The 25,583-nt window shown below is 33.5% G+C and overlaps 4 protein-coding genes and 1 long non-coding RNA gene across 5 annotated transcripts; all 5 read left to right on the plus strand.

Moving 5' to 3' along the window:
- Positions 1–2,247: 2,247 nt before the first annotated feature.
- On the plus strand, positions 2,248–4,382 carry LOC132739518 (E3 ubiquitin-protein ligase TRIM71-like). The gene has a single exon (XM_060727233.1). The coding sequence runs from the start codon at positions 2,337–2,339 to the stop codon at positions 4,137–4,139; it is 1,803 nt and encodes a 600-aa protein (XP_060583216.1). The 5' UTR covers positions 2,248–2,336; the 3' UTR covers positions 4,140–4,382.
- Positions 4,383–4,893: 511 nt separating this feature from the next.
- LOC132739519 (uncharacterized) lies at positions 4,894–6,470 on the plus strand. Its single transcript, XM_060727234.1, has one exon. It carries the CDS (start codon positions 5,032–5,034, stop codon positions 6,466–6,468), a length of 1,437 nt encoding a protein of 478 aa, XP_060583217.1. The 5' UTR covers positions 4,894–5,031; the 3' UTR covers positions 6,469–6,470.
- An 807-nt stretch (positions 6,471–7,277) lies between these two features.
- On the plus strand, positions 7,278–8,510 carry LOC132739516 (uncharacterized). Its single transcript, XM_060727231.1, has one exon. It carries the CDS (start codon positions 7,278–7,280, stop codon positions 8,508–8,510), a length of 1,233 nt encoding a protein of 410 aa, XP_060583214.1.
- Positions 8,511–17,287: 8,777 nt separating this feature from the next.
- Positions 17,288–18,816, plus strand: LOC132739520 (uncharacterized). The gene is made up of 2 exons (XR_009627020.1): positions 17,288–17,709; positions 18,501–18,816. It is a non-coding gene; the product is annotated as an uncharacterized LOC132739520 (long non-coding RNA).
- Positions 18,817–22,542: 3,726 nt separating this feature from the next.
- Positions 22,543–24,342, plus strand: LOC132739517 (uncharacterized). The gene has a single exon (XM_060727232.1). It carries the CDS (start codon positions 22,543–22,545, stop codon positions 24,340–24,342), a length of 1,800 nt encoding a protein of 599 aa, XP_060583215.1.
- Positions 24,343–25,583: the final 1,241 nt, after the last annotated feature.

Genomic DNA, 25,583 nt, shown 5'->3' on the forward strand with positions numbered 1-25,583 from the left:
TGACTGTTCATTTTCAATTATTTGCTTTGGGGATGTTGTTTGATTTCTGTCATCACTTGATATGACAGAAGAGCTTGCTTGCAGAGTTGATTTATGTGATTTCAGTTTCTTTCTGCAATCCTCAAGAAAAGTATCTATCCAGTCCCTGCAGCCTGTACCTTGAACAGTCATAGTCAATGTATTATGATAAATTCTTATCACCACTTTTTTACCAGACAGTGTAATTATAGTTACTAATCCCTTTCTGTCAGGTGTTTCAGTCATGTTGTAATTTGAATGTAGAATGTCTCGCATTTTGTCTTGTGTTGATAAGTCAAAGAATGTTATTGTAATATTGTCACTTGCTGGACTTATATACAAGTCAAACATATTGTCCACTGTTATTGTTCCTGATCTTATTTCTTCTGCTCCAATTAAGTCACTTTGGGAAAATCCCTCAAAGCTGTCCATATCAATAGAAGACTGATTGGCCATTGTTGATTTAAGTAGTTAAGCTTTTAAAATTTTGATCCCTTTTAGCACAATCTATTCTTTCTTATCAACAGGAATGTTGTGAATGTAGATATTAAGATCTTGTTAATCCTTTGTTAAATTCCATTGCACTTGTTTTTGAACTGTTTTCAGTAATTTATGAGTTTTCTGTTAATATTTCAATTATAAGAAGAAGATAGCCTTATTCAGAAAATTATAAGAAATTCAGTGATATAAAAATATCCAATATATTCACATTATATCCTTTTATAAAGCACCCTTTTAGAGGAGCACAAAAAACATGTCCACACCTGAAGAATGTGTTTAAAGAATCATTATCTATAATAATATTTTTTATATAATTACAATAATTATACATTATATTCAAACATTCAATCAATTTTCATATAATATGTATAACAATTATGTATGATAATGATGTATTATGCAACAGCTTTAAACAAACAAAGAATATTGGTTTGGGGTAAATTAATTTAGTGTAGCCCATTAGTTTATTAAAGTTCTTACAATTTGCCATCCTTCATTTACATGTTTGGTCAAATTTGTATTTTTGTAAATATTCCACGCCAATTTAAGACTATTTCTAAAACCAGGTATTGTAGGTAACATGATTTTTCTCTTTGACAAATAAATATATCTTTTCAATTCTAAAAAAAAATATCATATTTAAAATCATTAACTTCAGAACCTAAAATAAATTATTTACAATTAAAATTATCATCAAAATTATCTATCTTGTCTTTCAGATATTGAAATAACAATTGAATTTTTGGACATTCCCAAAATAAATGCAACAGAGTTTCCTCTTGGCAATTGCAAAAAGTACACATTTTACTATTAACAATTTTCATTTTGAATAAAAGTGAGTTTGTTGCTAAAGTTCTATGAATTATTCTTGTCTGAAACCACTGAATATAAGAATCTTTGGTACATTTAAATACATAACTATATATTAAATTCAAAGTTATATCAAAATTTGTAAAAAAATGAGTTCCATTTTTCTTGACATGTTGGTACATCTTGATTTCTAATTAGAATTTCATAAACATATTTCTTTATGATCGAAGGTTGTTTATTTTCTTTGGTTTACACTTTTACATATTGCAAATCAGTAGGTTAAGTTTGGATATGGTTAAATAGGTGTTCAAGATTACTTGAGTTGGTCAAAATAAGTGGAATCAACCACTTTTATTAAGGAACCTGCTTCAATTGGACCTGTGGAAATTGAAAACGATATAAATTCCTCAAAGATATAGACTTCATTTACTTTAGCATATACAGACTAGCATGTGTATTATTAACAGGGATGTATATTATAAACATATAATAAACATCTCCGACATGACTGACAATATATTCTTATATAATTCTCAGACTGGCGTTTTGGTTAGTTTTGACATTGGGAGTACTACAGAAATAGAAGAACACTTTCCTGAATGTTAAAAAGTTTACATTATAAGTATGGCTTCATAGCATACATAATCTGACATTTAATATACAGCAAGAGCACAGATTTTAACTTTCAAACTTTATCAAATAGATAGAGGATTATCAAACTATCATAAGACTAAATTATATGAACACTTTGATCCTTCATATGACCAGTTATCTTACTACTTGTATATGTAAAAGATTCCCTCACAACAATGAACTACCTGGTTATCTTAACCAATCTAGTTAAAACATTGTTGAAGTGACCCAGTGATGTACCCATTTTCTGACATACTTGCTTTATAACCTTCAAAAGTAGTATCTAGAGATAATAGAAATTTTAAAATTATGTCTTGAATTATATAAAAGGATACAAAACCAACAGAGATTTAGTCAATTAGGAACTTACTAAAATGGCTTCTAATTTCAGTGGATCACTAACACAAGACTCTGATGAAGTTACAGAAATGTATTGTGAGGAATGTGACAGACATGGTGATGGTTATGCTACAGCTGTAGCTTTCTGTGTAGAGTGTGTGGATTATATATGTGTGACCTGCCAAAGATATCATAAAAGACAATTTAAAACTCACAAAATTCAAGACAGTAACAGTATGCCACAGGATTTTTATTTTGAGAAATGTTCAACTCATCCTGGACAGCTGGTCAAGTTTTTTTGCTCCGAGTGTAACAAAGAAGCCTGCCAAGAATGCAAGGATAATGACCATGTCAACTGCAGTGATGTTAACCATTTACCAACCCTTGCTTCAGACATACAAAAAAGTGATGAACTAATAAACTTTAGCAAAAATATGGATCAATTGTCAAAGGATATAAAAGACACAGAAAAGTTGTTAAATGCTAAAAGTGAAGTGATTAAGAAACAAGAGGAAAATGCAACTGAAGCATGTAAAGAGCAAAGCAACAAACTGATAGCAACTTACAAACAACATCATCAAGATCTAGTTGATGAATTTGATAAGAAAATGGAAGAGACCATTGCTAGGTTGAAGAAAGAAAGGTTAGAACTAATTCAAAAATTATCTGAAAAGGAAAGAAATTTTGAAAAAAAAGTAAGAACAGCTGAAACGAATATGACACAAGAGGTTGTTAAGACAAATACAAACTTTAAAGAACTTAAGTTTGAACATTTGAATTTGGTTGGAAATTTGAAAGCTCTTATTGTTGATATAGAGCAGGCTCAGAAATTAGGTCAAAACTGTGAACTGTTTATAAAACTGAAGTTAGCGAAACAAATGTGTAAACATATTCAAGTTACTTCTGACCAAATTCAAAATTCCTACATACAACGATACAAACTAAAAGAATCTGACATTCAACAAACATCACAATCTCTAGAGGATCAAACAAGATTGTTCTCATTTAATAAAGTACATGTATCAGATGTAGAGAAAAAGATTGCCTTTAATTGTGATATCAATCATGAGTTTGGAAGTATTACTTCTTTACTTGTGCTGTCTGAACATACACTTCTTGCATTAGATTATAATAATAGGTGTAGCCTTGTCATATTTAAACTTAAAAAGTCAAATGCAGAATGTATCAAAGAAACAAAATTTAAAAACCAACCTTGGGGAATAACAAAAGTTTCAGATTATAAAGTTGCTGTAACATTTCCATATAAAGAAAAGATCAGACTGATTACATTTTCTGAGGAAATGAAAGTTTTAGATATCACTGATATACCAGGAAATGGTTGTTGTTTTGGTATTGCTTACAGTAATAACCATCTTGTTGTTTCATATAATTTTACAGGTAGTATTAAGATTTTAAGTATGTCAGGAAAAATAGTGAAATCATTTGACAAAGATGACAATGGTCAGAATCTGTTTGCCTATCCTCGTTACTTGACTGTCAGTCCTGACAATACTATGATATATGTCTCTGATTGTCGCACACACACTGTGACCTGTTTGACCTTTGATGGTAAGGTGAAGGCCATCTACAAAGATGATCAACTGGAATATCCTCAACAACTTACTGTTGATGAATATGGATCAGTTTATGTGTGTGGTGGTGTCTCAAACAATATCCATCAATTATCACATGACCTTACCAAAGTGAAGATACTGCTAGATAAAAATCATGGCATAGATACACCAACAAGTATTGCATACTGCCAGCATACCAAGAGATTATTTGTGGGAATGTATGGAAATGGTAAAATTAAGGCCTATAATGTAACACTTGAATAAAATATTAAATCAATTTCAGTCTCATTAATTCCAATTTCTCATATTGCTATATAATCTCAGAAACTCAGTTATAGACATGTTATAAGCAGCAATAAAATAAATGTTTAAATTTCCTGCTATTTGCTATTACAGTTTATTTTCTTTTATTTATTTATTTCATTTTATTTTCAATAGTTCAGCATTACGCCTAGTTAGTGTTAAAACCAAAATTTATTACCTAAATTGTTGTATGAATAAATAAAATTGAGATCTAGTCATGATGTGTTATTTGTTACAACCTGATAGCCTACACTTAGACAATGTAATGTAATATTACCATTCAACACTGTTTACATGACATAACAATTCGACCATATGCCCATTTCTAAAAAGTATATACTTTTCCCCTGTTTCTGGAAAAAATTCCCATCCATCAGTAAAAAAAATCCCCTTTATTTTAAACCATTTTTACTGAATGAGAGATCCATCATGGCAAGGCCAGTTAGCATGCAAGGATCATGACTTGAACAAAGTTGGAGGTGGGGTTCCAGGGATTTTTTTTGGTTTATTTTAGAGCCATTATTGGGTCATATTCCCAATTGAAAATAGTATATTACTTTCCCAATTCACAGGAAAAAATTCCCAATTGAAAGTTAAATAATAAAAATATTAAATAAAAATTCTAAAATCTATGCAAATAAGGGCTTCTTCACTGTAATAGTGCTTAAATGTTTGAAGATGCCATCCTAGACAGTAATTGATTGCATCCATTATTTTTCATCAAGCCTTCGGCTTCACATGTACAAAATAGCATTTCATTTTGAATTTATGGTTTAAGTCGCGTATTCAAAGGTTTAAATTTCCCGCTATATCACGGACATGCGCGTGACTACCGGAAGTAATAACCGGAAGCATGAAACACATGTTTTCACTTTTTGTTTTGGCGTTGTGGTTGTCGCGTGTTCTTGAAAGTTTAACTTACTTTAAAAGTTATTTTACGTTTAACCGCATTATTATGGCCCAAGAGGCTCTTCTCGATAGGATAGACCTTCATGCTTCGGGTGAGGAGGGAGATTTTTCTGGGTTTTCGGACCAAGAAATTACCGGTAAGAAAGAGAAAAAGTCTTCGGACAAAAAACGGTTAAAATCCGTCGTGGTGGAGAAAGAAAATAAACCCCCTCGTGGTAAAGGCAAAAAACAGTCAGGTAAAACTTTGAATACTAATTCTTCGGAAATATCGGACAGAAATTTATCCTCGGATAAATTTGATTTGAAAAACTTATCTAATAAGGATATTGAAGGTCTTAGGACTCTTCTTGGTATACAGCCTGTTGTTCAACAGAATCCTCAGTTTCTCCCTGATTGTGATAACTATGACTATAATGAGGATAATTATGATTATATGGATGATGAATCTGTGAATGATAACTATTCTGCTGTTCCTGCAGCATTAAAACCTAACCTTAGGGTGGAGGTTGCTGCCCAAGATGTTGATATTGAAGATACAGGGATTCGTAATCTGTCAAAAGATTTTTCTTCGGCTTTTGACGATGGTTGTACTGATAATAGACTTGAGTCGGATTGTGATACATGGGATCTTCCCAAATTAAAGATACCAGAGAAGGGTGAGCCAGTGAATGAGTCCTTGGCCAATTTAATTAACACGGCATTTACTGCCCAGTGTGACTTAGACTCTATTTTGAATAAGTACCAAGTACCTAAGAATTGTGACAGGGCCATTCCGCCCATTGTTAACCAGGAAATATGGAAAACATTAGACAAAAGAGCCCATTTTCAAGATAAGTTTATGGTGGACATACAAAATCTTGTGGTTTCGGGCCTAGGTCCAGTTGTTAAGTTGCTTGAGTTTGTGAAAAAGAAAAATCTTATGAAAAATGAGGCAAAATGTATCTTCTCTGACATGTTTACTGTTCTGGGTCAGGTGCAATACAACCTCAGTTTGAGGAGGAGATATCTTATAAGACCGTATTTGAAGAAGAAGTATTCTTCATTGTGTAGTATTTCGATGCCTATAACAACCAAACTTTTTGGTGATGATGTTTCAAAAGAAGTCAAAAGTTGTGATGCTTTATCGTACATTGGTAAGGATTATACTTACAGCAATTATAGAGGTGTCCAGCGTAGACGCTCTGGTCGAGGATTTGTTAACTCAAATTTTAGTAATTACGGCTACCAGTCATCTACATACAATCAGCGTTCTGTTTTTAGGACTAGACCGTATCCGTTACGTGGACAATCTTTCAAGATTGGTCTAGGCGGACGAGGAAGAGGTATGAGAAGAGGTGCCTTGGCTTCTTCTACAGCCAGTGCCCCAAACGATCAGGAATAAATGAAAGGGTAAGTCAAGTTGGACGTACACAGTATTTTTTAAGTGTATGGAAAACATTTACTTCAGATCCTTGGATCTTGAATGCAGTTTCGGGGTATAAGATAGATTTTAATGAAAATCCTTTTCAAAGAAGTATTCCTAATGAAATTCCTTTTTGTTCAGATCAAAAAGCAATTGTTCATAATGAAATTCAAGATTTGTTGAAAAAAGGAGCAATTATTAAATCAGAATCAGAGATTGATCAATTTATTTCAACAATATTTATTGTTCCTAAACCTAATAATAAATTTCGACCAGTTATAAACTTGAGATTTTTAAATGAGTTCGTACAATATAGTCATTTTAAACAGGAAACATTTTCTATTGTTTTGGATTTGATTAAACAAAATGATTTTATGACAAAAGTTGATTTATCTGATGCATATTTCTCTATTCCTATACATCCTTCACACTGGAAATACTTGAAGTTTTCATTCAATTCTATTTTATACTCATTTGTATGTTTACCATTTGGTTTGAAAATAGCCCCATATTTGTTTACTAAAGTATTACGTCCCATTTTTGCTTGGTTTAGACAGCAAGATATACGCTGTTCTTATTATATTGATGATTCTAATAATTTCAATGAGTTGTCACATGTGTGTTTGAATAATACGGTTACTATTACAAAGACATTACAGATTTTAGGATTTACTATAAATGAGAAAAAGTCTGCACTAATCCCTTGTCAGAGAATTATTTTCTTTGGTCATATTATTGAAACAGTTCAGTTCAAGGTATTTTTGACTGATGAAAAAGTACAGAAAATTATGTCGAAAGCATCCTATTTATTGCAACATGAGGTTGTTTTGGTCAGACAGTTGGCATCTTTTATAGGTGTGATGGTTAGTTCTTTTTATGCAATTTTAGAAGGGCCACTACATTATAGAGCCCTTGAAAGAGACAAGTTGATAGGTTTAGGTCAAAATATGAATTTTGATAATAAAGTTAGTTTGTCTACGAAAAGTATTCAAGAAATTCAATGGTGGTTAAAAAACGTGAAGAATAAAAATGGTAAAAGAATCAGGCCTATTTCTGTATCCAGAAGGTGTTTTACAGATGCGTCGATGGAAGGTTATGGTGGAATAGACCTGATTTCTGGCTTGCACACACAAGGCAGATGGAAAAATCAGGAATGTGGTTATCATATTAATTATTTGGAACTCCTTGCAGTTTTTTACTGCATGCAAGCATTTTACAATGAATTTTGTGATATTCATATTGAGATTCATTCAGATTCTGTTTCAGTGGTAACTTACATAAATAATTTTGGTGGTATGAATTCTTTGGAATTAGATGACCTTTCAAAATGTTTATGGGAATGGTGTTTAAGAAGAAATATATATATTTCTGCTGTACATGTCCCTGGTAAATTAAATAAAAGTGCTGATTATTATTCTAGAAATTTTTCAGATTCCACTGAATGGACATTGAAAAAAGATATTTTTGAAAGATTATGTAGACACACATTTATGCCTAGCATAGACCTTTTTGCTTCTAGACTTAATAATCACTTACCTAAATTTGTTTCATGCTTTCCCGAACCAGGGGCTTACGCAGTTAATGCCTTTTCATTATCATGGAAGGATATGATACCATACATCTTTCCTCCTTTTAATTTAATTGGGAAAGTACTAAGTAAAATTGTTATTGATGAGGTTGATAGAGCTCTAATGGTTGTTCCTTTTTGGTTCACACAACCTTGGTTCCCTATTCTACTTGAAAACCCTTGTGATTTTCCTATCAGGCTACCCAGACACAGAGATCTTCTAGTTTTGCCGCACAATGGAACATTACACCCATTAGGAAGAAAATTAAAAATGATTGGAGTGGTGTTATCAGGGAAAGCCTGCAGAGTAAGGGAATTTCATCAAATGTTGCAGATTTTATCGCAGAATCTTGGTCACAGGGCACAAGAAAACAGTATAGCAGTGCCTGGAAAAGATGGTATATGTGGAATTCTATTAGATGTTCCAGTCCAATTTGTTCGTCTGAAGGTGTAGTCGTGAGTTACCTGTATTTTTTATTTCAATCTGGTATGTCTTATTCGGTTATAAATCTTCATAAAGCGATGTTAATGCAAACATTGTCCTTATTGGGAAATACATGGTGTAGTGACAACAAAATGATTGTAAGATTCATGAGAAGTGTATTTTTACATAAACCGGCTAAACCGCGTTATATAATGATTTGGGATGTTTCTGTTGTTTTGTGTTATTTACAAAAGTTAATGCCATTATCTAGGTTATCTTTGAAATTATTAACTTTTAAAACCTTAGCCTTGATTGCTCTTGCAACTGCACCAAGAGCTCAGACTTTGTGTTCTTTAACTTTAGACAATATGTTTATTCAACAACAGGCAGTTGTTTTCACATTCACGGATATTTTGAAGACATCCAAGACAGGTCAATATTACTCTATAAGGATAGAGCATTATCTGGAAGAAAATATATGTCCAATGCATACTCTTATTTATTATGTTAAAAAGACTGCTGATATTAGAAAAAGTAAAAAGGTGTTTGTTTCATATGTTACCTTTAATGCTGTTTCTTCGAGCACTTTGGCAAGATGGTTAAAAAATGTGTTAAGTTTAGCAGGGATTGATATAACTAAATATAAGGCGCATTCTTATAGAGGAGCATCAGCTTCGGCTGCCTATAATAAAGGATGTTCAATAAGGGAGATTTTAAAAACTGCTGATTGGAAATCATCTAAAAATTTTCATAAGTTTTATTGTAGAAACTTAGGATCTGGTATTTCTTATAATGATGCTGTTTTTGGAACATAGAATATTTTTTGGGGTATTAAACTTGGAAAATATTTGTTTTTTGTTGCCTTTAAAGATGCTATTTTGTACATGTGAAGCCGAAGGCTTGATGAAAAATAATGGACCCCCATCCAAGCTTTAGTGCAGGATGGAGGGCATTATTTGAATAAAGCCGGAGGCTGAGCATGTACAAACCCTCCCTTGTGTATAGTATCATAGTATGTGATTAATGTCTTATTATATAATATAGAGAGGTTTTAACCCTCCCTAAGTTGCTTTATTGCAACAAAAAACACTCTTTAAATGAGTGAAAACATGTGTTTCATGCTTCCGGTTATTACTTCCGGTAGTCACGCGCATGTCCGTGATATAGCGGGAAATTTAAACCTTTGAATACGCGACTTAAACCATAAATTCAAAATGAAAGCCTATTTTGTACATGCTCAGCCTCCGGCTTTATTCAAATAATGCCCTCCATCCTGCACTAAAGCTTGGATGGGGGTCCATTTAATCACTGCAAAATTTCAGTCATGCATTTTTCCCAATTTTTAACAAAACACCTCTGAAATTCCCAATTCCATGGGTATGGGACGTGTTCCCAAAATCCTGGAAAAAATCCCTGGACTGTTCTATAAAATGATCATTGGTATGGATTCCATAAAAAGCTTATGAAGTTATCTTTCATTTGATACCAAAATTATTATAATTGTTTAAAAATTGAAGAAGTAATAAAGAAGCCCCATGTTTCCTTCACTTTTACTGAGAAATATTTGAGATGTGCCATGTTTTGTTCATTAATTGTAATAATTTAAATAAATATCTTTATCACATCCCCATAAAGGGTATTGCCTGGCCGTGCATATATTTCTAGATGTGATGTCAATTGCATCATTATAAGCGTGTCAATAAAAAAGTGATCTTCCCTGATTGGACTAGAAACAGTTCTTAAATTGGATATGTGATAAATAGAATATTTAAGTCATAAGTATTAAATTCATAACTAAATTTATTAAAGCCAGAGGCTTGCATTTTTTCAATAAAAAACAAGAGCACCGCTAGGCAGAGCAATTTATATGCCCGAAAGTACTTTTTCTTTTAGTAAGGATGAAGCATTTGTAAGACATGGAAATTAAATACAGTATTACCGTCTTCAAAAAGCAATCCTCCTTTAAAGCTGAAGAACATTCATGTATATATACAGTTGCTGTTTTCAAAGCACCACCATCAAGTTGTTATCTTGTAAGTCAAAATGCTACAACGGCTGGACGAAAAGACGTCAGGGGTATAAAGCTCTTAAACCTATAAAATTTTACAGCTGTAGGTTGATTAATGCTCGAGTTATTGAGCGAAAACTGTTTCAAGTTTAAAGGTGATATTAACCTTGATCTTTGACCTTGTAACCCAAAATAAATAGGGGTCTTCTACCCAATATGGGCAATCATCCTATGAAGTTTGAATACTGTGGGCCAAATGGAACTAAAGTTATGCTGCGAAAACCATTTTCAGTTTTAGGGTAATAGTGACCTTGACCTTTGACCTTGTGACCCAAAAATCAATAGGGGTCTTCTACCCAATATGATAATCACCCTATGAAGTTTGAATACTGTGGACCAAATGGAACTTAAGTTATGCTGCGGAAACCATTTTCAGTTTTAGGGTAATAGTGACCTTGACCTTTGACTTTGTGACCCAAAAATCAATAGGGGTCTTCTACCCAATATGGGCAATCATCCTATGAAGTTTGAATACTGTGGGCCAAATGGAACTTCAATTATGTATGAAGCCAAATATAAGTCTATGTAACGTTAATTTTCGAGTTGCTTAAATCTTAAATTGATATGACAAATTTCCGATGGAACTGACTAATATCAATCAACTCAGTTATAATTTATATGTGTTTACAAATAAGCAAATCATCTTGCTGATAATATTAGTTGCTTTATCCGGAACTCGGCAAATGTGGGTTTTTCCAAGCTAATCCCTCAGTACAAACTTTAAACTTTTACCAAAATATGTTTACGTAGCACTTATAGATTTGTCAATCAGTTGCACTTATTTCTGAACAACACACCTTACAATTACTACCATATTAGGTAGGTCAAAAGATGTTAACCTCTGCAAATGTGGGTTTATTTTCTCATCTAATTCCGGAGTACAAAAAATCTTTGATAGCTTAATTCAGAGTACCCAACTGTTCTTGAATGAGCGGTCAACGTGTTGCAAGGACTATCAAAATATTTACTAAAATGTAATTATAAAAGTTTATTTATAGCTTGGGATAAGCTTTGAAAAACTCACATTTTCCTGGTTCCAGAGTATTTCTATTCAATATGCCCTACATCTTTGTACAAATACATGTATAACATATTAAAGAAATATATTTTTTTCGCTTTAAATTGCAAGTGTTATTTATTCAATCTGCATAATCAGAGTATTGTAAACAGGAAGATATTTCAACAAGAAAACTGTGTAAAGACTACCATTCAAATTATTCATTCAAAATGTTTGTTTTTTTTTTTTTTTGGGTTTTACGTCACATCGACACAGTATAGGTCATATCGCGTCGTTCCAGCTTTTACTGGTGGAGGAAGACCTCAGGTGCCCTTCCGTGCATTATTTCAGGCACGAACGGGCACCTGAGTAGAACCACCGACGTTCCGTAAGCTAGCTGGATAGCTTCCTCACATGAAAGAATCCAAAGTCTCTGTCGGGATTCGAACCCACAGCGGTGAGGGGCAAGTAGTTTGAAGTCAACGACCTTAACTACTCGGCCACGGCCATTCATTCAAAAGAAAAAAAAAATTCTTAACCTTGAGAATAAAATAAATTTTAATTCATGCATGAAAGCATACATTCACAATAACTGCAGACAGCAACCGTCTTCATGATGGCCCTAAGGTCGCTCACCTATATATATCGCTCACCAACCCCCACCCACCCCCCCCCCAACGTTGCAGGGCCAATTTAACCCAAGGGCTTTTATTTGCACAAACTTGGTAGACACCCATAAGAAGATGTTTCATGCTAAACATCTAAGCTCTAGCTCATTGGGCTTTTTAAAAGAAGATTTTTTAAAGTTTTTACTATACACATATAGTTAAAAACAATGACACCCCTGGGGCCGGGCCTGTTTTGACCCCAGGGCTTTTATTTGAACAAACTTTGTAGACACTTACTAGAAGATGTTTCTTGCTTAATATCTAAACTCTAGCTATTTGGGTTTTTTCAAAGAAGATTTTAAGTTTTTGCTATACACATATAAAGAAAATCAATGACCGCCCGGGGCGGGGCCAATTTTGACCCCAGGTCTTTTATTTGAACAAACTTAAAGTGTAGACACTCACTAAAAATTGTTTCATGCTTAATATCTTAACTCTAGCTATTTGGGTTTTTTCAAAGAAGATTTTTCAAGTTTTTGCTATACACATATTAGGAAAATCAATGACCCCCGGGGCGGTGCCAATTTTGACCCAGGGGCTTTTATTTGAACAAACTTGGTAGACACCTATTAGAAAATGTTTGATGCTAAATATCTTAGCCATAGCTCTTTGAGTTCTTTAAAAGAAGATTTTTTAAGTTTTTACTATATGCATATAGGGAAAATCAATGACCCCCCGGGGCAAGGCCAATTTTGACCCCAGGGCTTTTATTTGAACAACCTTGGTAGACACTTATTAGAACATGTTTTATGCTAAATATCTTAGCTCTAACTCTTTTGGTTCTTTAAAAGAAGATTTTTTAAGTTTTTACTATATGCATATAGGGAAAATCAATGACCCCCTGGGGCGGGGCCAATTTTGACCCCAGGGCTTTTATTTGAACAAACTTGGTAGACACCTATTAGAACATGTTTGATGCTCAATATCTTAGCCATAGCTCTTTGAGTTCTTTAAAAGAAGATTTTTTAAGTTTTTACTATATGCATATAGGGAAAATCAATGACCCCCGGGGCGGGGCCAATTTTGACCCCAGGGCTTTTATTTGAACAAACGTGGTAGACACCCATTAGAACATGTTTCATGCTAAATATCTTAGCTCTAGCTCTTTTGGTTCTTTAAAAGAAGATTTTTAAGTTTTTACTATATGCATATAGGGAAAATCAATGACCCCCTGGGGCGGGGCCAATTTTGACCCCAGGGCTTTTATTTGAACAAACTTGGTAGACACCTATTAGAAAATGTTTGATGCTAAATATCTTAGCCATATCTCTTTGAGTTCTTTAAAAGAAGGTTTTTTTAATTTTTTACAATATGCATATAGTGAAAATCAATGACCCCCCGGGGCAAGGCCAATTTTGACCCCAGGGCTTTTATTTGAACAACCTTGGTAGACACTTATTAGAACATGTTTTATGCTAAATATCTTAGCTCTAACTCTTTTGGTTCTTTAAAAGAAGATTTTTAAGTTTTTACTATATGCATATAGGGAAAATCAATGACCCCCTGGGGCGGGGCCAATTTTGACCCCAGGGCTTTTATTTGCACAAACTTGGTAGACACTCACTAGAAGATGTTTCATGCCAAATATCTAAGCTCTAGCTCATATGGTTTTTTTAAAGAAAATATTTAAAGTTTTTTTCTTTTGGTTGCCATGGCAACCAGAGTTCTGCATGGAATTAAATCCTTTGAACAAGTTTTAAAGGTGACCACCAAAGGAACATTCCTGTGAAGTTTGGATGAAATTGGCTTAGTGGTTTATGAGGAGATGTCATTTAAAGTAAAAGTTTACGAACGGACGACGGACGACTGACGGACGGACGGACGCCGGACGAAAAGCGATCACAAAAGCTCACCCTGTCACTTTGTGACAGGTGAGCTAAAAACAAGAGCAAACATTTTTACCTAAAAGGGGGTATAACTCCAAAAAATATAGCTTTCTGAATTATGCCCCTTGTAAAGCAAGTGCACTGGTCATGATTAGTAAATAAAAGTATTCTAAACTTTTGAAATGTTTAAATAATGAGCTACATTAAATTGTTTGCATGTAATGACATCACAAAGATTATAATAGCTCAACTTTTGATTCAAAACAAACAAGCTAAAAAGTAACTTTTTTTTCAATATTAAAAACTTGTTATACTTCACAAAAGATTTAACCTTTCTTAACCAGTATTTCTTTAGACCAAAACCTTTGTCTCCCATTGTTGCTTTGCAGAGGTTGTAATGTATTCATATTTTTTGTATTGTCCAAATAAATAGACAATTGTAAAGAAAACACTTTCTATGTCTACTGTACAAAAAGTCAACTATAGACCAGACACAAACTCCATCTGAAATAAAGAATAAATTACAGAACACTAAGTTGGATTGCTGTGACCTTGACATTGACATAGAGACTCTTGTCTACTTTGCAACATATTGTTTACAGACATCAAGTACATACTTTTGCAAACATTCACACACATGAACAAGGATAACAAAATATAATTAATAATATTACCTCCCCCCCACTTTGGCAGGGGGGGGGTCATAAAAATATATTATTTACATTAACATAAATATGGGACAGATACTAACATAATCATAAGATATTATGATCGAAGGTTGTTTATTTTCTTTGGTTTAGACTTTTACATATTGCAAATCAGTAAATTAAGTTTGGATACATATGGTTAAATTTTGTGTTCAAGATTACTTGAGTTTGTCATAATGAATAAGTGGTTCAACCATTTTTATTATGGAACCTGATTCAATGGGACCTTTGGAAATTGGAAGTGATATAAATCCCTCAAAGATATAACTTTCATTTACTTTAGCATATACAGGGATGTGTATTATTAACCAGGGATGTATATTATAAACATAAAATAAACATCTCTTACATTCCTGACATTATATTCTTGCATAATTATCAAACTGGCGTTTCCATTAGTTTTACCATTGCCGGAAATTTCATCTAGCATGGGGAGTGCCAGGTGAGTCGCCTGCTGTACTATTGCATGCTTAGGAATATATTTTACTGTGATGAATGAAGTTGTCATTTCATACCCTGTTTACGGGGGTTATGACATAAATGGCTAGGAATATTGTTTTATTAAGGTTAAAAGCCTATGATATAATGGAATATGGTAGAATATGCAAGAAAAAAATATGACATATGTTTCAGGTTCCGATCACAATATCTGTCCCTTTCGGATCCAATCCGAACTGCAACATGACAGATATTATTAGTGATATCTAAATAGATATTAAATCATGATAATAATATAATGAAAGGAATTTCTTTTCTTTTGTATGTATTGTATTTTACTGTAAATAGGAGATTAATTTATTAGAATCAATATAACACAATCTTTTTGTTTCTTTTTTTAAAAGACATCAGTTAGTAAGTTTCACAGAAGCATTTATAATAATATGGTTCTGTATTATTCAAACACACCTTGGCATAATGTTACACAAAGAAGAAATATGAGGGATATGATGGCACTGAGTTGCTCACCAGAAACAACTGTTTTTCAGTGTTAGAAATTATTTTTCATATGAACTTGCCAATAGGCTAGTCCAGCTCAACTTTAACCTGCTCCTCTAGTTATATACTTTTACAACACTGATTGTTTTTCTTTTCAAGTATGTATGTCAAAACAAGGAAGTAGGTAAAATGATATCAAAAATTACAGAAATAGATCAGATTTTATCAAACTTTGATTTAACATCTGAAATTGCACCCTTGGTCCAAATTCCAAGTCTGTATTTCAAAAAGCAAGCAAGTAGGTCAACTTATGTCAATAAAATCAAAAGAAGGTCAGCTGATATCAAAATTCAATATGCCGTTAAAAATTGTACACCCATGGTCAAAATTTCAAGTGTGTTCATAAAAAAGTCAGGAAAGTAGGTCATGTCATATAAAAATATCAAAAGTAGGTCAGTTGATATAAAAATTCAAGTTAGCATTAAAAAATTTTACACCCCTGATCCAAATTGAAAATCTGAATATGTAAAAAAAAAACATGAAAGTAGGTCAAATGGTGTCAAAAATATCCACAGTAGGTTAGCTCAGATATCAAAATTCAATTTAACATAAAAAAATACACAAAAAACTTTCTAGTCCAAATTTCTAGTCTGTACATAAAAGACAAATAAGAAGGTCAAGCGATATCACAAATAGGCCAGTTCATATCAATATTCAATTCAGGATCGGAAATTAAACCCTTTGTCTAAATTCCAAGTAGGTACATCAAAAAACGAGAAATCAGTCAAACAATATCAAATAATTCAAGCAGCACGCCTCCAGATTCATGCTAATTTTCATGAAAATTAAAACAATATTTAACAGTATAATTTAATACAGTTACAAAAAGAATGCAAATTACACATAATCAATGGCACTTCCAACCTATCTAAATTACTAAAAAGAGGTCAAAATATGCACAAAAAAAGCCCTTACAGCGTTAGTAACGCAGTAAAAAATATAGTCATAAATACTGACAAATTTGGTCATTTATCGCACATAACATGTAAATTTTTACTAGAATTTTGAATCTTTATACCTTTTACTAAAATCTTACAACATTTTTCTCAGGTTTGATTTTATCGAAATAGTTTTTCTCATCTGGAGGCATGCAGTTTTAAGTATCAAAATAAGTCAGTTGATGTCTTTATTCAATTCGCATCAGACATTACATTCCTTGTCCAAATTTCAAGTCTGTACATAAACAAGAGGGCCATGATAGCCCTGAGGTCGCTCACCTGTATATAGGCCTCCCCCCCCCCCTGGCAGGGCCAATTTTAGTCCAAGGGCTTTTATTTGAACAAACTTGGTAGACACTCATAAGAAGATATTTCATGCTAAACATCTAAGCTCTGAGCTCATTGGGTTTTCCAAAGAAGATTTTTTAAAGTTTTTACTAATACACATATACATAGTTAAAAACAATGACACCACTAGGGCGATGCCAGTTTTGACCCCAGGGCTTTAATTTGAACAAACTTTGTAGACAGTAACTAGAAGTTGTTTCATGCTAAATATGTTAACTCTAGCTATTTGGGTTTTTTCACAGTTTTAACAGTTTTAAGTTTTTGCTATACACATATAAGGAAAATCAATGACCCCCCGGGGCGGGGCCAATTTTGACCCCAGGGCTTTTATTTGAACAAACTTTGTAGACACTCACTAGAACATGTTTCATGCTTAATATCTTAGCTCTAGCTCTTTGAGTTCTTTAAAAGAAGATTTTTAAGTTTTTACTATGTGCATATAGGGAAAATCAATGACGCCCTGGGGCGGGGCCAATTTTTAACCCAGGGCTTTTATTTGAACAAACTTGGTAGACACTCACTAGAAGATGTTTCATGCCAAATATCTAAGCTCTAGCTCTTAGGGTTTTCTAAAAGAAGATATTTAAAGTTTTTTCTTTCGGTTGCCATGGCAACCAGAGTTCTGCATGGAATTAAATTCTTTGAACAATTTTTAAAGGTGACCACCAAAGGAACATTCCTGTGAAGTTTGGATGAAATTGGCTTAATTGTTTAATAGAGGGCCAATGGCCCCTTACTCTATTGTTACGGAATGAACTCTATTGTTCTCTTATGTTCTGTTTACAGTTAGATGGCCCCCTATCCCATCCCTATTCGGTAGTGCGGACGGACGGACGCCGGACGAAAAGCGATCACAAAAGCTCACTTTGTGACAGGTGAGCTAAAAAGTAGGTGAAATGGTTTCAAAAATACCAAAAACAGCTCAAATGATGCCAAAATTCAATTATGCACATGAAACTCCGGTTCAACAGAATGTCCCAAAATTTATTGAAATGTGCTCTCTACAAGTTTGAATACAGTTTAACAAAAATGGAAAAAAATATATATTTTTTAACAAATTTAATAAAGAAATGAGCATACAAACTCATCCTTGTAACATTAGTAAGGTACAGGAAACAAAAGTAATCTGTCTTTAGGTCTTACTTTGTTTCCTAGGGAAAATTCTATCTACTGACCTACCACTGACCTCATAATGATGCAATATGGGGTCCCTATTCTTGTGTTGAGAGATATTTACACATTAATTTTTATTTGTTTTGGCCGTCAGACTAAACAAATAATGGCAGCGAAATTTAAGACCCTGATGTGCTTATTCGCAAAAACCGAAAGTAGTCAAAACTCATAGAAGCGGTTTCTAAATCCCTTTATATGTAAACTAACGCTGAAACATTTAAATGAAGATCACTACGTAAAGATTGTCAAATGACAGGCGCATTTATTTTGGCTTAGGGAAGAAAAATAGTTCCAGATAGGTGAAGTTTGGATGAAATTGGCTTAGTGGTTTATGAGGAGATGTCATTTAAAGTAAAAGTTTACGGACGGACGACGGACGGACGGACATCCAGCCGAAATGGAATAAGGGGCCATTTCCTTTGTTACTTTCTATTGTTTAATAGAGGGCCAATGGCCCCTTACTCTATTGTTACGGAATGAACTCTATTGTTCTCTTTTGTTCTGTTTACAGTTAGATGGCCCCCTATCCCTATTCGGTAGTGCGGACGGACGGACGCCGGACGAAAAGCGATCACAAAAGCTCACCCTGTCACTTTGTGACAGGTGAGCTAAAAAGTAGGTGAAATGGTTTCAAAAATACCAAAAACAGCTCAAATGATGCCAAAATTCAATTATGCACATGAAACTCCGGTTCAACAGAATGTCCCAAAATTTATTGAAATGTGCTCTCTACAAGTTTGAATACAGTTTAACAAAAATGGAAAAAAATATATATTTTTTAACAAATTTAATATAGAAATGAGCATATAAACTCATCCTTGTAACATTAGTAAGGTACAGAAAACAAAAGTAATCTGTCTTTAGGTCTTACTTTGTTTCCTAGGGAAAATTCTATCTACTGACCTACCACTGACCTCATAATGATGCAATATGGGGTCCCAATTCTTGAGTTGAGAGATATTTACACATTAGTTTTTATTTGTTTTGGCCGTCAGACTAAACAAATAATGGCAGCGAAATTTAAGACCCTGATGTGCTTATTCGCAAAAACCGAAAGTAGTCAAAACTCATAGAAGCCGTTTCTAAATCCCTTTATATGCAAACTAACGCTGAAACATTTAAATGAAGATCACTACGTAAAGATTGTCAAATGACAGGCGCATTTATTTTGGCTTAGGGAAGAAAAATAGTTCCAGATAGGTCGAAGATTTCTAATATTGTGTTATTCTTTATTCTTCATGTTCCATGATTATTTACAGCAAGTGTTAAACAACAGGTTTACCGTGAACAAAATATATCGAAAATAATAAGGGTTACAAACCCTAATTTAGAATGACGTGGTTTTCTTCAAACTATACCTATAACTTCCCGTGTTTGAGGGGTTAACACGTTCAAAACCCAGTTCAGGCAACTTTTTTTGAATTGTTTAAACCAAATAAACATAACATCAGTGTTGCAATTAGTCTTATAGCCAATTTACTACAATACAACATTGGTGACACTATACAAAAAACAAATTGGTTTATAATCTGACAACCATCACCTTTCTGACATTCTGAGACCCAAACAAATTCAGCGCCTTCTGTGCTTTGATTTGTTATCTAGCAGTACCAAAAATAGATTTTTTTTCCATTCCAACATTGGTTGCTTCCCTTTCATTATAAAAGATATACTTTGTTCAAGGTTGAGTAAGCTATTCTCATCATAGAAATTTATTGAAATCTATGAAATTCTTACTGAATATGTCTAAGTTGTATAAAATGAGCATACAATAGCTTGAAACTATAATTGGAAGAAATGCCATGACCTTGGGCAATTATGGTTTAGCTTTAGCTTAAACGGGGCCAATAAAATTAATATGAGTAAACATGATAAAAGACTACCTAAGAATGCTGCAGATAAAGTTTGGTGATGGTCCATCAATTATTTTAGTAGGAGATGATATTAAATTTTTTTTTCCATTTTTACCTTTAGGGGTCCCTAAAAGAGGCCAATCAAATTAAAATGAGCAAACTTGATAAGAGACTACCTAAGAATGCAACAGCCAAAATTTGGTGATCATCCATCTATTAGTTCTGTAAAAGGAGACGTTTAAATGTATTTCTATTTTTAGCCTTAGCGACTAAGTTTCAGAGATCAATATTTGATGATTGTTGACGCATGACGACGGACGATGGACGCCGGAGCATCCCCCTTTGATACAAATAGCTCACCCTGAACCTTCGGTTCTGGTGTGCTAAAAAAGAATTCTTAGAGTATTACAGAAATAGTAGAACTCTTTCCTAAATGTTAAAAGTTTACATTATAAGTATGACTTCATAACACAAGAGCACAGATTTTAACTTTCAAACATTATCAAAACAGATAAAGATTTATCAAACTATCACATGACAAAATAAAATAACAAGAGGGCCATGATGGCCCTAGATCGCTCACCTGAATTATCAAACTCATCCAAACAATTACCTAGACAAGCATTCTGACCAAGTCTCATGACAGGTGAGTCAAAAATGTGACCACTACAGTGTTAACAAGGATTATCCATATTTGAGCAGTGCGACCTAGTTTTTTACCCAGGTGACACATATTCAAACTTGACCTAGAAATCATCAAAACAAACTTTCAGACCAATTTCCAGGATACTTGGATCAAAACAGTAGCAACTAGAGTGTTAACAAGATTTTTCTATTTTTAGCTCCGGTGACCTAGTTTCACATGCGATTTCGAACTCATCCAAGCAATTACCTAGACAAGCATTCTGACCAAGTGTGATGATAATGGAGTCGAAAATGTGACCACTAGAATGTTAACAAGGTTTTTCCATATTTGGGCGGTGTGACCTAGTTTTTCATCCAAGATGACCCATGTTCGATCTTGACTTAGAAATCATCAAAACAAACTTTCAGACCAATTAACAGAATATTTGGATCACAACAGTAGCCACTAGAGTGTTAACAAGATTTTTCTATTTTTAGCTCCTGTGACCTAGTTTTTCATCCGAGATGTCCCATGTTCGATTTATTCCCAGCAATGACCTAGACAAGTTTCCTGACCAAGTTTGATGACAATTGAGTCAAAATTGTGACCACTAGAGTGTTAACAAGGTTTTTCTATTTTTAGCTCCTGTGACCTAGTTTTTCATCCGAGATGACCCATGTTCGAACTCATCCGAGTTATTACCTAGACAAGCATCTTGATCAAGTTTGATGATGATTGATGCAAAAATGTGACCGCTAAAGTGTTAACAAGGTTTTTCTATTTTTTAGCTCCGGTGACCTACTTTTTCATCCGAGATGACCCATGTTCGAACTCATCCAAGCTATCAACTAGATAAGCATCCTGACCAAGTTTGATGATGATTGATGCAAAAATGTGACCGCTAGAGTGTTAACAAGGTTTTTCTATTTATAGCTCCGGTGACCTAGTTTTTCATCCGAGATGACCCATATTCGAACTCATCCGAGCTATTATCTAAACAAGCATCCTGACAAAGTTTGATGATGATTGGGTCAAAAATGTGACCACTAGAGTGGTCACAAGGTTTTTCTATTTTTAGCTCCTGTGACCTAGTTTTTCATCAGAGATGACCCATGTTCGAACTCATCCAAGCAATTGACTAGACAAGCATTCTGACCAAGTTTGATGATGATTGGTTCAAAAATGTGACCACTAGAGTGTTCACAAGGTTTTTTCTATTTATAGCTCCTGTGACCTACTTTTTCATCCGAGATGACTCATGTTCGAACTCATCCGAGCTATCACCTAGACAAACATCCTGACCAAGTTTGATGAAGATTGGGTCAAAAATGTGACCTCTAGAGTGTTCACAAGGTTTTTCTATTTTTAGCTCTTGTGACCTAGTTTTTCATCTGAGATGACCCATGTTCGAACTCATCCGAGCTTTCAACTAGATAAGCATCCTGACCAAGTTTGATGATGATTGAGGCAAAAATGCGACCGCTAGAGTGTTCACAAGCAATTGTGGACGGCCGGACGGACGACGGACGACGGACATTCATCGATCCTAAAAGCTCACCCTGAGCAAGCTCAGGTGAGCTAAAAACTTTGATCCTTCATATGACCAGTTATCTTACTACATGTACAAGCAAAAGATTCCCCAACAACAATGATCTACCTGGTTATCTCAACCAATCTAGTTAAAACATTCTTGATGTGACCCATTGATGTACCCAATTTCTGACACTTGCTAGATAATCTTCAAAAGTAGTATATAACAGTATTAAATAAAAAATTTCAAATTATATGTTCTTGAATTATTAGTAAAAGGATACACAACCAATAGAAGTTTAGACAATTATATCAAATTAGGAATTTACTAAAATGGCTACTAATTTCAGTGGATCACTAACACAAGACTCTGATGAAGTTACAGAAATGTATTGTGAGGAATGTGACAGACATGGTGATGGTTATGCTACAGCTGTAGCTTTCTGTGTAGATTGTGTGGATTATATATGTGTGACCTGTCAAAGATATCATAAAAGACAATTTAAAACTCACAAAATCCAAGACAATAACAATATGCCACAGGATTTTTATTTTGAGAAATGTTCCATTCACCCTGTACAGCTGATCAAATTTTACTGCACTGAGTGTTGCAAAGAAGCCTGCCAAGAATGCAAGGATAATGAGCATGTCAACTGCAGTGATGTTAACCATTTACCAACCCTTGCTTCAGACATACAAAAAAGTGATGAACTAATAAACTTTAGCAAAAATATGGATCAATTGTCAAAGGATATAAAAGACACAGAAAAGCTGTTAAATGCTAAAAGTGAAGTGATTAAGAAACAAGAGGAAAATGCAACTGAAGCATGTAAAGAGCAAAGCAACAAACTGATAGCAACTTACAAGCAACACTATCAAGATCTAGTTGATGAATTTGATAAGAAAATGGAAGATACCATTGCTAGGTTGAAGAAAGAAAGGTTAGAACTAATTCAAAAATTATCTGAAAAGGAAAGAAATTTTGAAAAAAAAGTAAGAACAGCTGAAACGGATATGACAGAAGAGGTTGTTAAAACAAACACAAACTTTAAAGAACTTAAGTCGGAACATTCGAATTTGGTTGGAAATTTAAAGGCTCTTACTGTTGATATAGAACAGGCTCGGAAATTAGGTAAAAACTGTAAACTATTTATTAAACTGAAGTTAGCGAAACAAATGTGTAAACAGATTCAAGTCAACACTAACAAAATTCAACATTGCTACATACAACGATACAAACTAAAAGGATCTAACATTCCACACAAAACACAATCTCTAGATGATCAAACAAGCCTTTTCTCATTTAATGAAGTACATGTATCAGCTGTAGAGAAAAAGATTGCCTTTAATTTTGATATCAAGTTTGGAAGTACATGTATAACTTCTTTACTTGTGCTATCTAAATATACACTTCTTGCATTAGATTATAATAGGTGTAGTCTTGTCATATTTAAACTTGAAAAGTCAAATGCAGAATGTATCAAAGAAACAAAATTTAAAAACCAACCTTGGGGAATAACAAAAGTTTCAGATTATAAAATTGCTGTCACATTTCCAATAGAAGAAATGATCAGACTGATTACATTTTCTGAGGAAATGGAAGTTTTAGATATCACTGATATACCAGGAAATATTCGTTGTTTTGGTATTGCTTACAGTAATAACCATCTTGTTGTTTCATACTGGTTTACAGATAGTATTAAGATTTTAAATATGTCAGGTAAAATAGTGAAATCATTTGACAAAGATGACAATGGTCAGGATCTGTTTAACATTCCTTGGTATTTGACTGTCAGTCCTGACAATACTATGATATATGTCTCTGATTGTGATAAGAACACTGTGACCTGTTTGACCTTTGATGGTAAGGTGAAGGCTATCTACAAAGATGATCAACTGAAATTTCCTCAACAACTTACTGTTGATGAATATGGATCAGTTTATGTGTGTGGTCGTGACTCAAACAATGTCCATCAATTATCACATGACCTTACCAAAGTGGAGATACTGCTAGATAAAAATCATGGCATAGATACACCAACAAGTATTGCATACTGCCAGCATACCAAGAGATTATTTGTGGGAATGTATGGAAATGGTAAAATTAAGGCCTATAATGTAACACTTGAATAAAATATTAAATCAATTTCAGTCTCATTAATTGCAATTTCTCATATTGCTATATAATAAATAATCTCAGAGACTTAGTTGTAGACATGTTATGAGCTGTTTAAATTTCCTGCTATTTGCTATTACAGTTTATTCCTTTTATTTATTTATTTTATTTTATTTTCAATAGTACAGCATTACGCCTAGTTAGTGCTAAACCAAAGTTTATTACCTAAATTGTTGTATGAATAAATAAAATTGAGATCTAGTCATGATGTGTTACTTGTTACAATCTGATAGTCCTACACTTAGACAATGCAAAGTAATATTACCATTCAACACTGTTTACATAACATAACAAATCGACCATATGCCCATTTCCAAAAAGTATATACTTTTCCCCTGTTTCTGGAAAAAATTCCCATCCATCAATAAAAAAAATCCCCTTTATTTTAAACCATTTTAACGGAATGTGAGATTCATCATGGCAAGGCCAGTTAGCATGCAAAGATCATGACTTGAACAAAGTTGGAGGTGGGGTTCCAGGGATTTTTTGGGGTTTATTTTAGAGCCATTATTGAGTCATATTCCCAATTGAAAATAGTATATCATTTTCCCAATTCACAGGAAAAAATTCCCAATTGAAAGTTAAATAATAAAATATTGAATAAAAATTCTAAAATCTTTGCAAATAAGGGCTTCTTCACTGTGAATTAGTGCTTAAATGTTTGAAGATGCCATCCTAGACAGTAATTGATTGCATTCATTTAATCACTGCAAAATTTCAGTCATGTATTTTTTCCCAATTTTCAACAAAACACCACTGAAATTCCCAATTCTATGGGTATGGGTCGTGGAGCCCCATGTTTCCTTTACTTTTACTGAGCAATGTTTGTGACGTGCCATGTTTTATTCATTAATTGTAATAATTTAAATAAATATCTTTATCACATCCCCATAAAGGGTATTGCATGGCCGTGCATATATTTCTAGATGTGATGTCATTTGCATCATTATAGGCGTGTCAATAAAAAAGTGATCTTCACTTATTTGACTGGAAATTGTTCTTAAATTGGATATGTGATAAATAGAATATTTAAGTCATTAGTATTGAATTCATTACTAAATTTATTAAAGCCAGAAGCTTGCATATTTTTAATAAAAAACAAGAGCACCGCTAGGCGGAGCATTATATGCCCGAAAGTACTTTTTCTTTTAGTAAGGATGAAGCATTTGTAAGACATGGGAATTAAATACAGTATTAC

The sequence above is a fragment of the Ruditapes philippinarum genome, unplaced genomic scaffold (genome assembly GCF_026571515.1).
Source record: "Ruditapes philippinarum isolate M1 unplaced genomic scaffold, ASM2657151v2 ctg2511_1_1_1_1, whole genome shotgun sequence".
Taxonomy (NCBI): Eukaryota; Metazoa; Mollusca; class Bivalvia; order Venerida; family Veneridae; genus Ruditapes; species Ruditapes philippinarum.

Coding starts and splice junctions, on each gene's coding strand:
- LOC132739518 (XM_060727233.1), top strand. CDS start 2,337: ATGGCTTCTAATTTCAGTGGATCACTAACACAAGACTCTGATGAAGTT.
- LOC132739519 (XM_060727234.1), top strand. CDS start 5,032: ATGAAACACATGTTTTCACTTTTTGTTTTGGCGTTGTGGTTGTCGCGT.
- LOC132739516 (XM_060727231.1), top strand. CDS start 7,278: ATGTCGAAAGCATCCTATTTATTGCAACATGAGGTTGTTTTGGTCAGA.
- LOC132739517 (XM_060727232.1), top strand. CDS start 22,543: ATGGCTACTAATTTCAGTGGATCACTAACACAAGACTCTGATGAAGTT.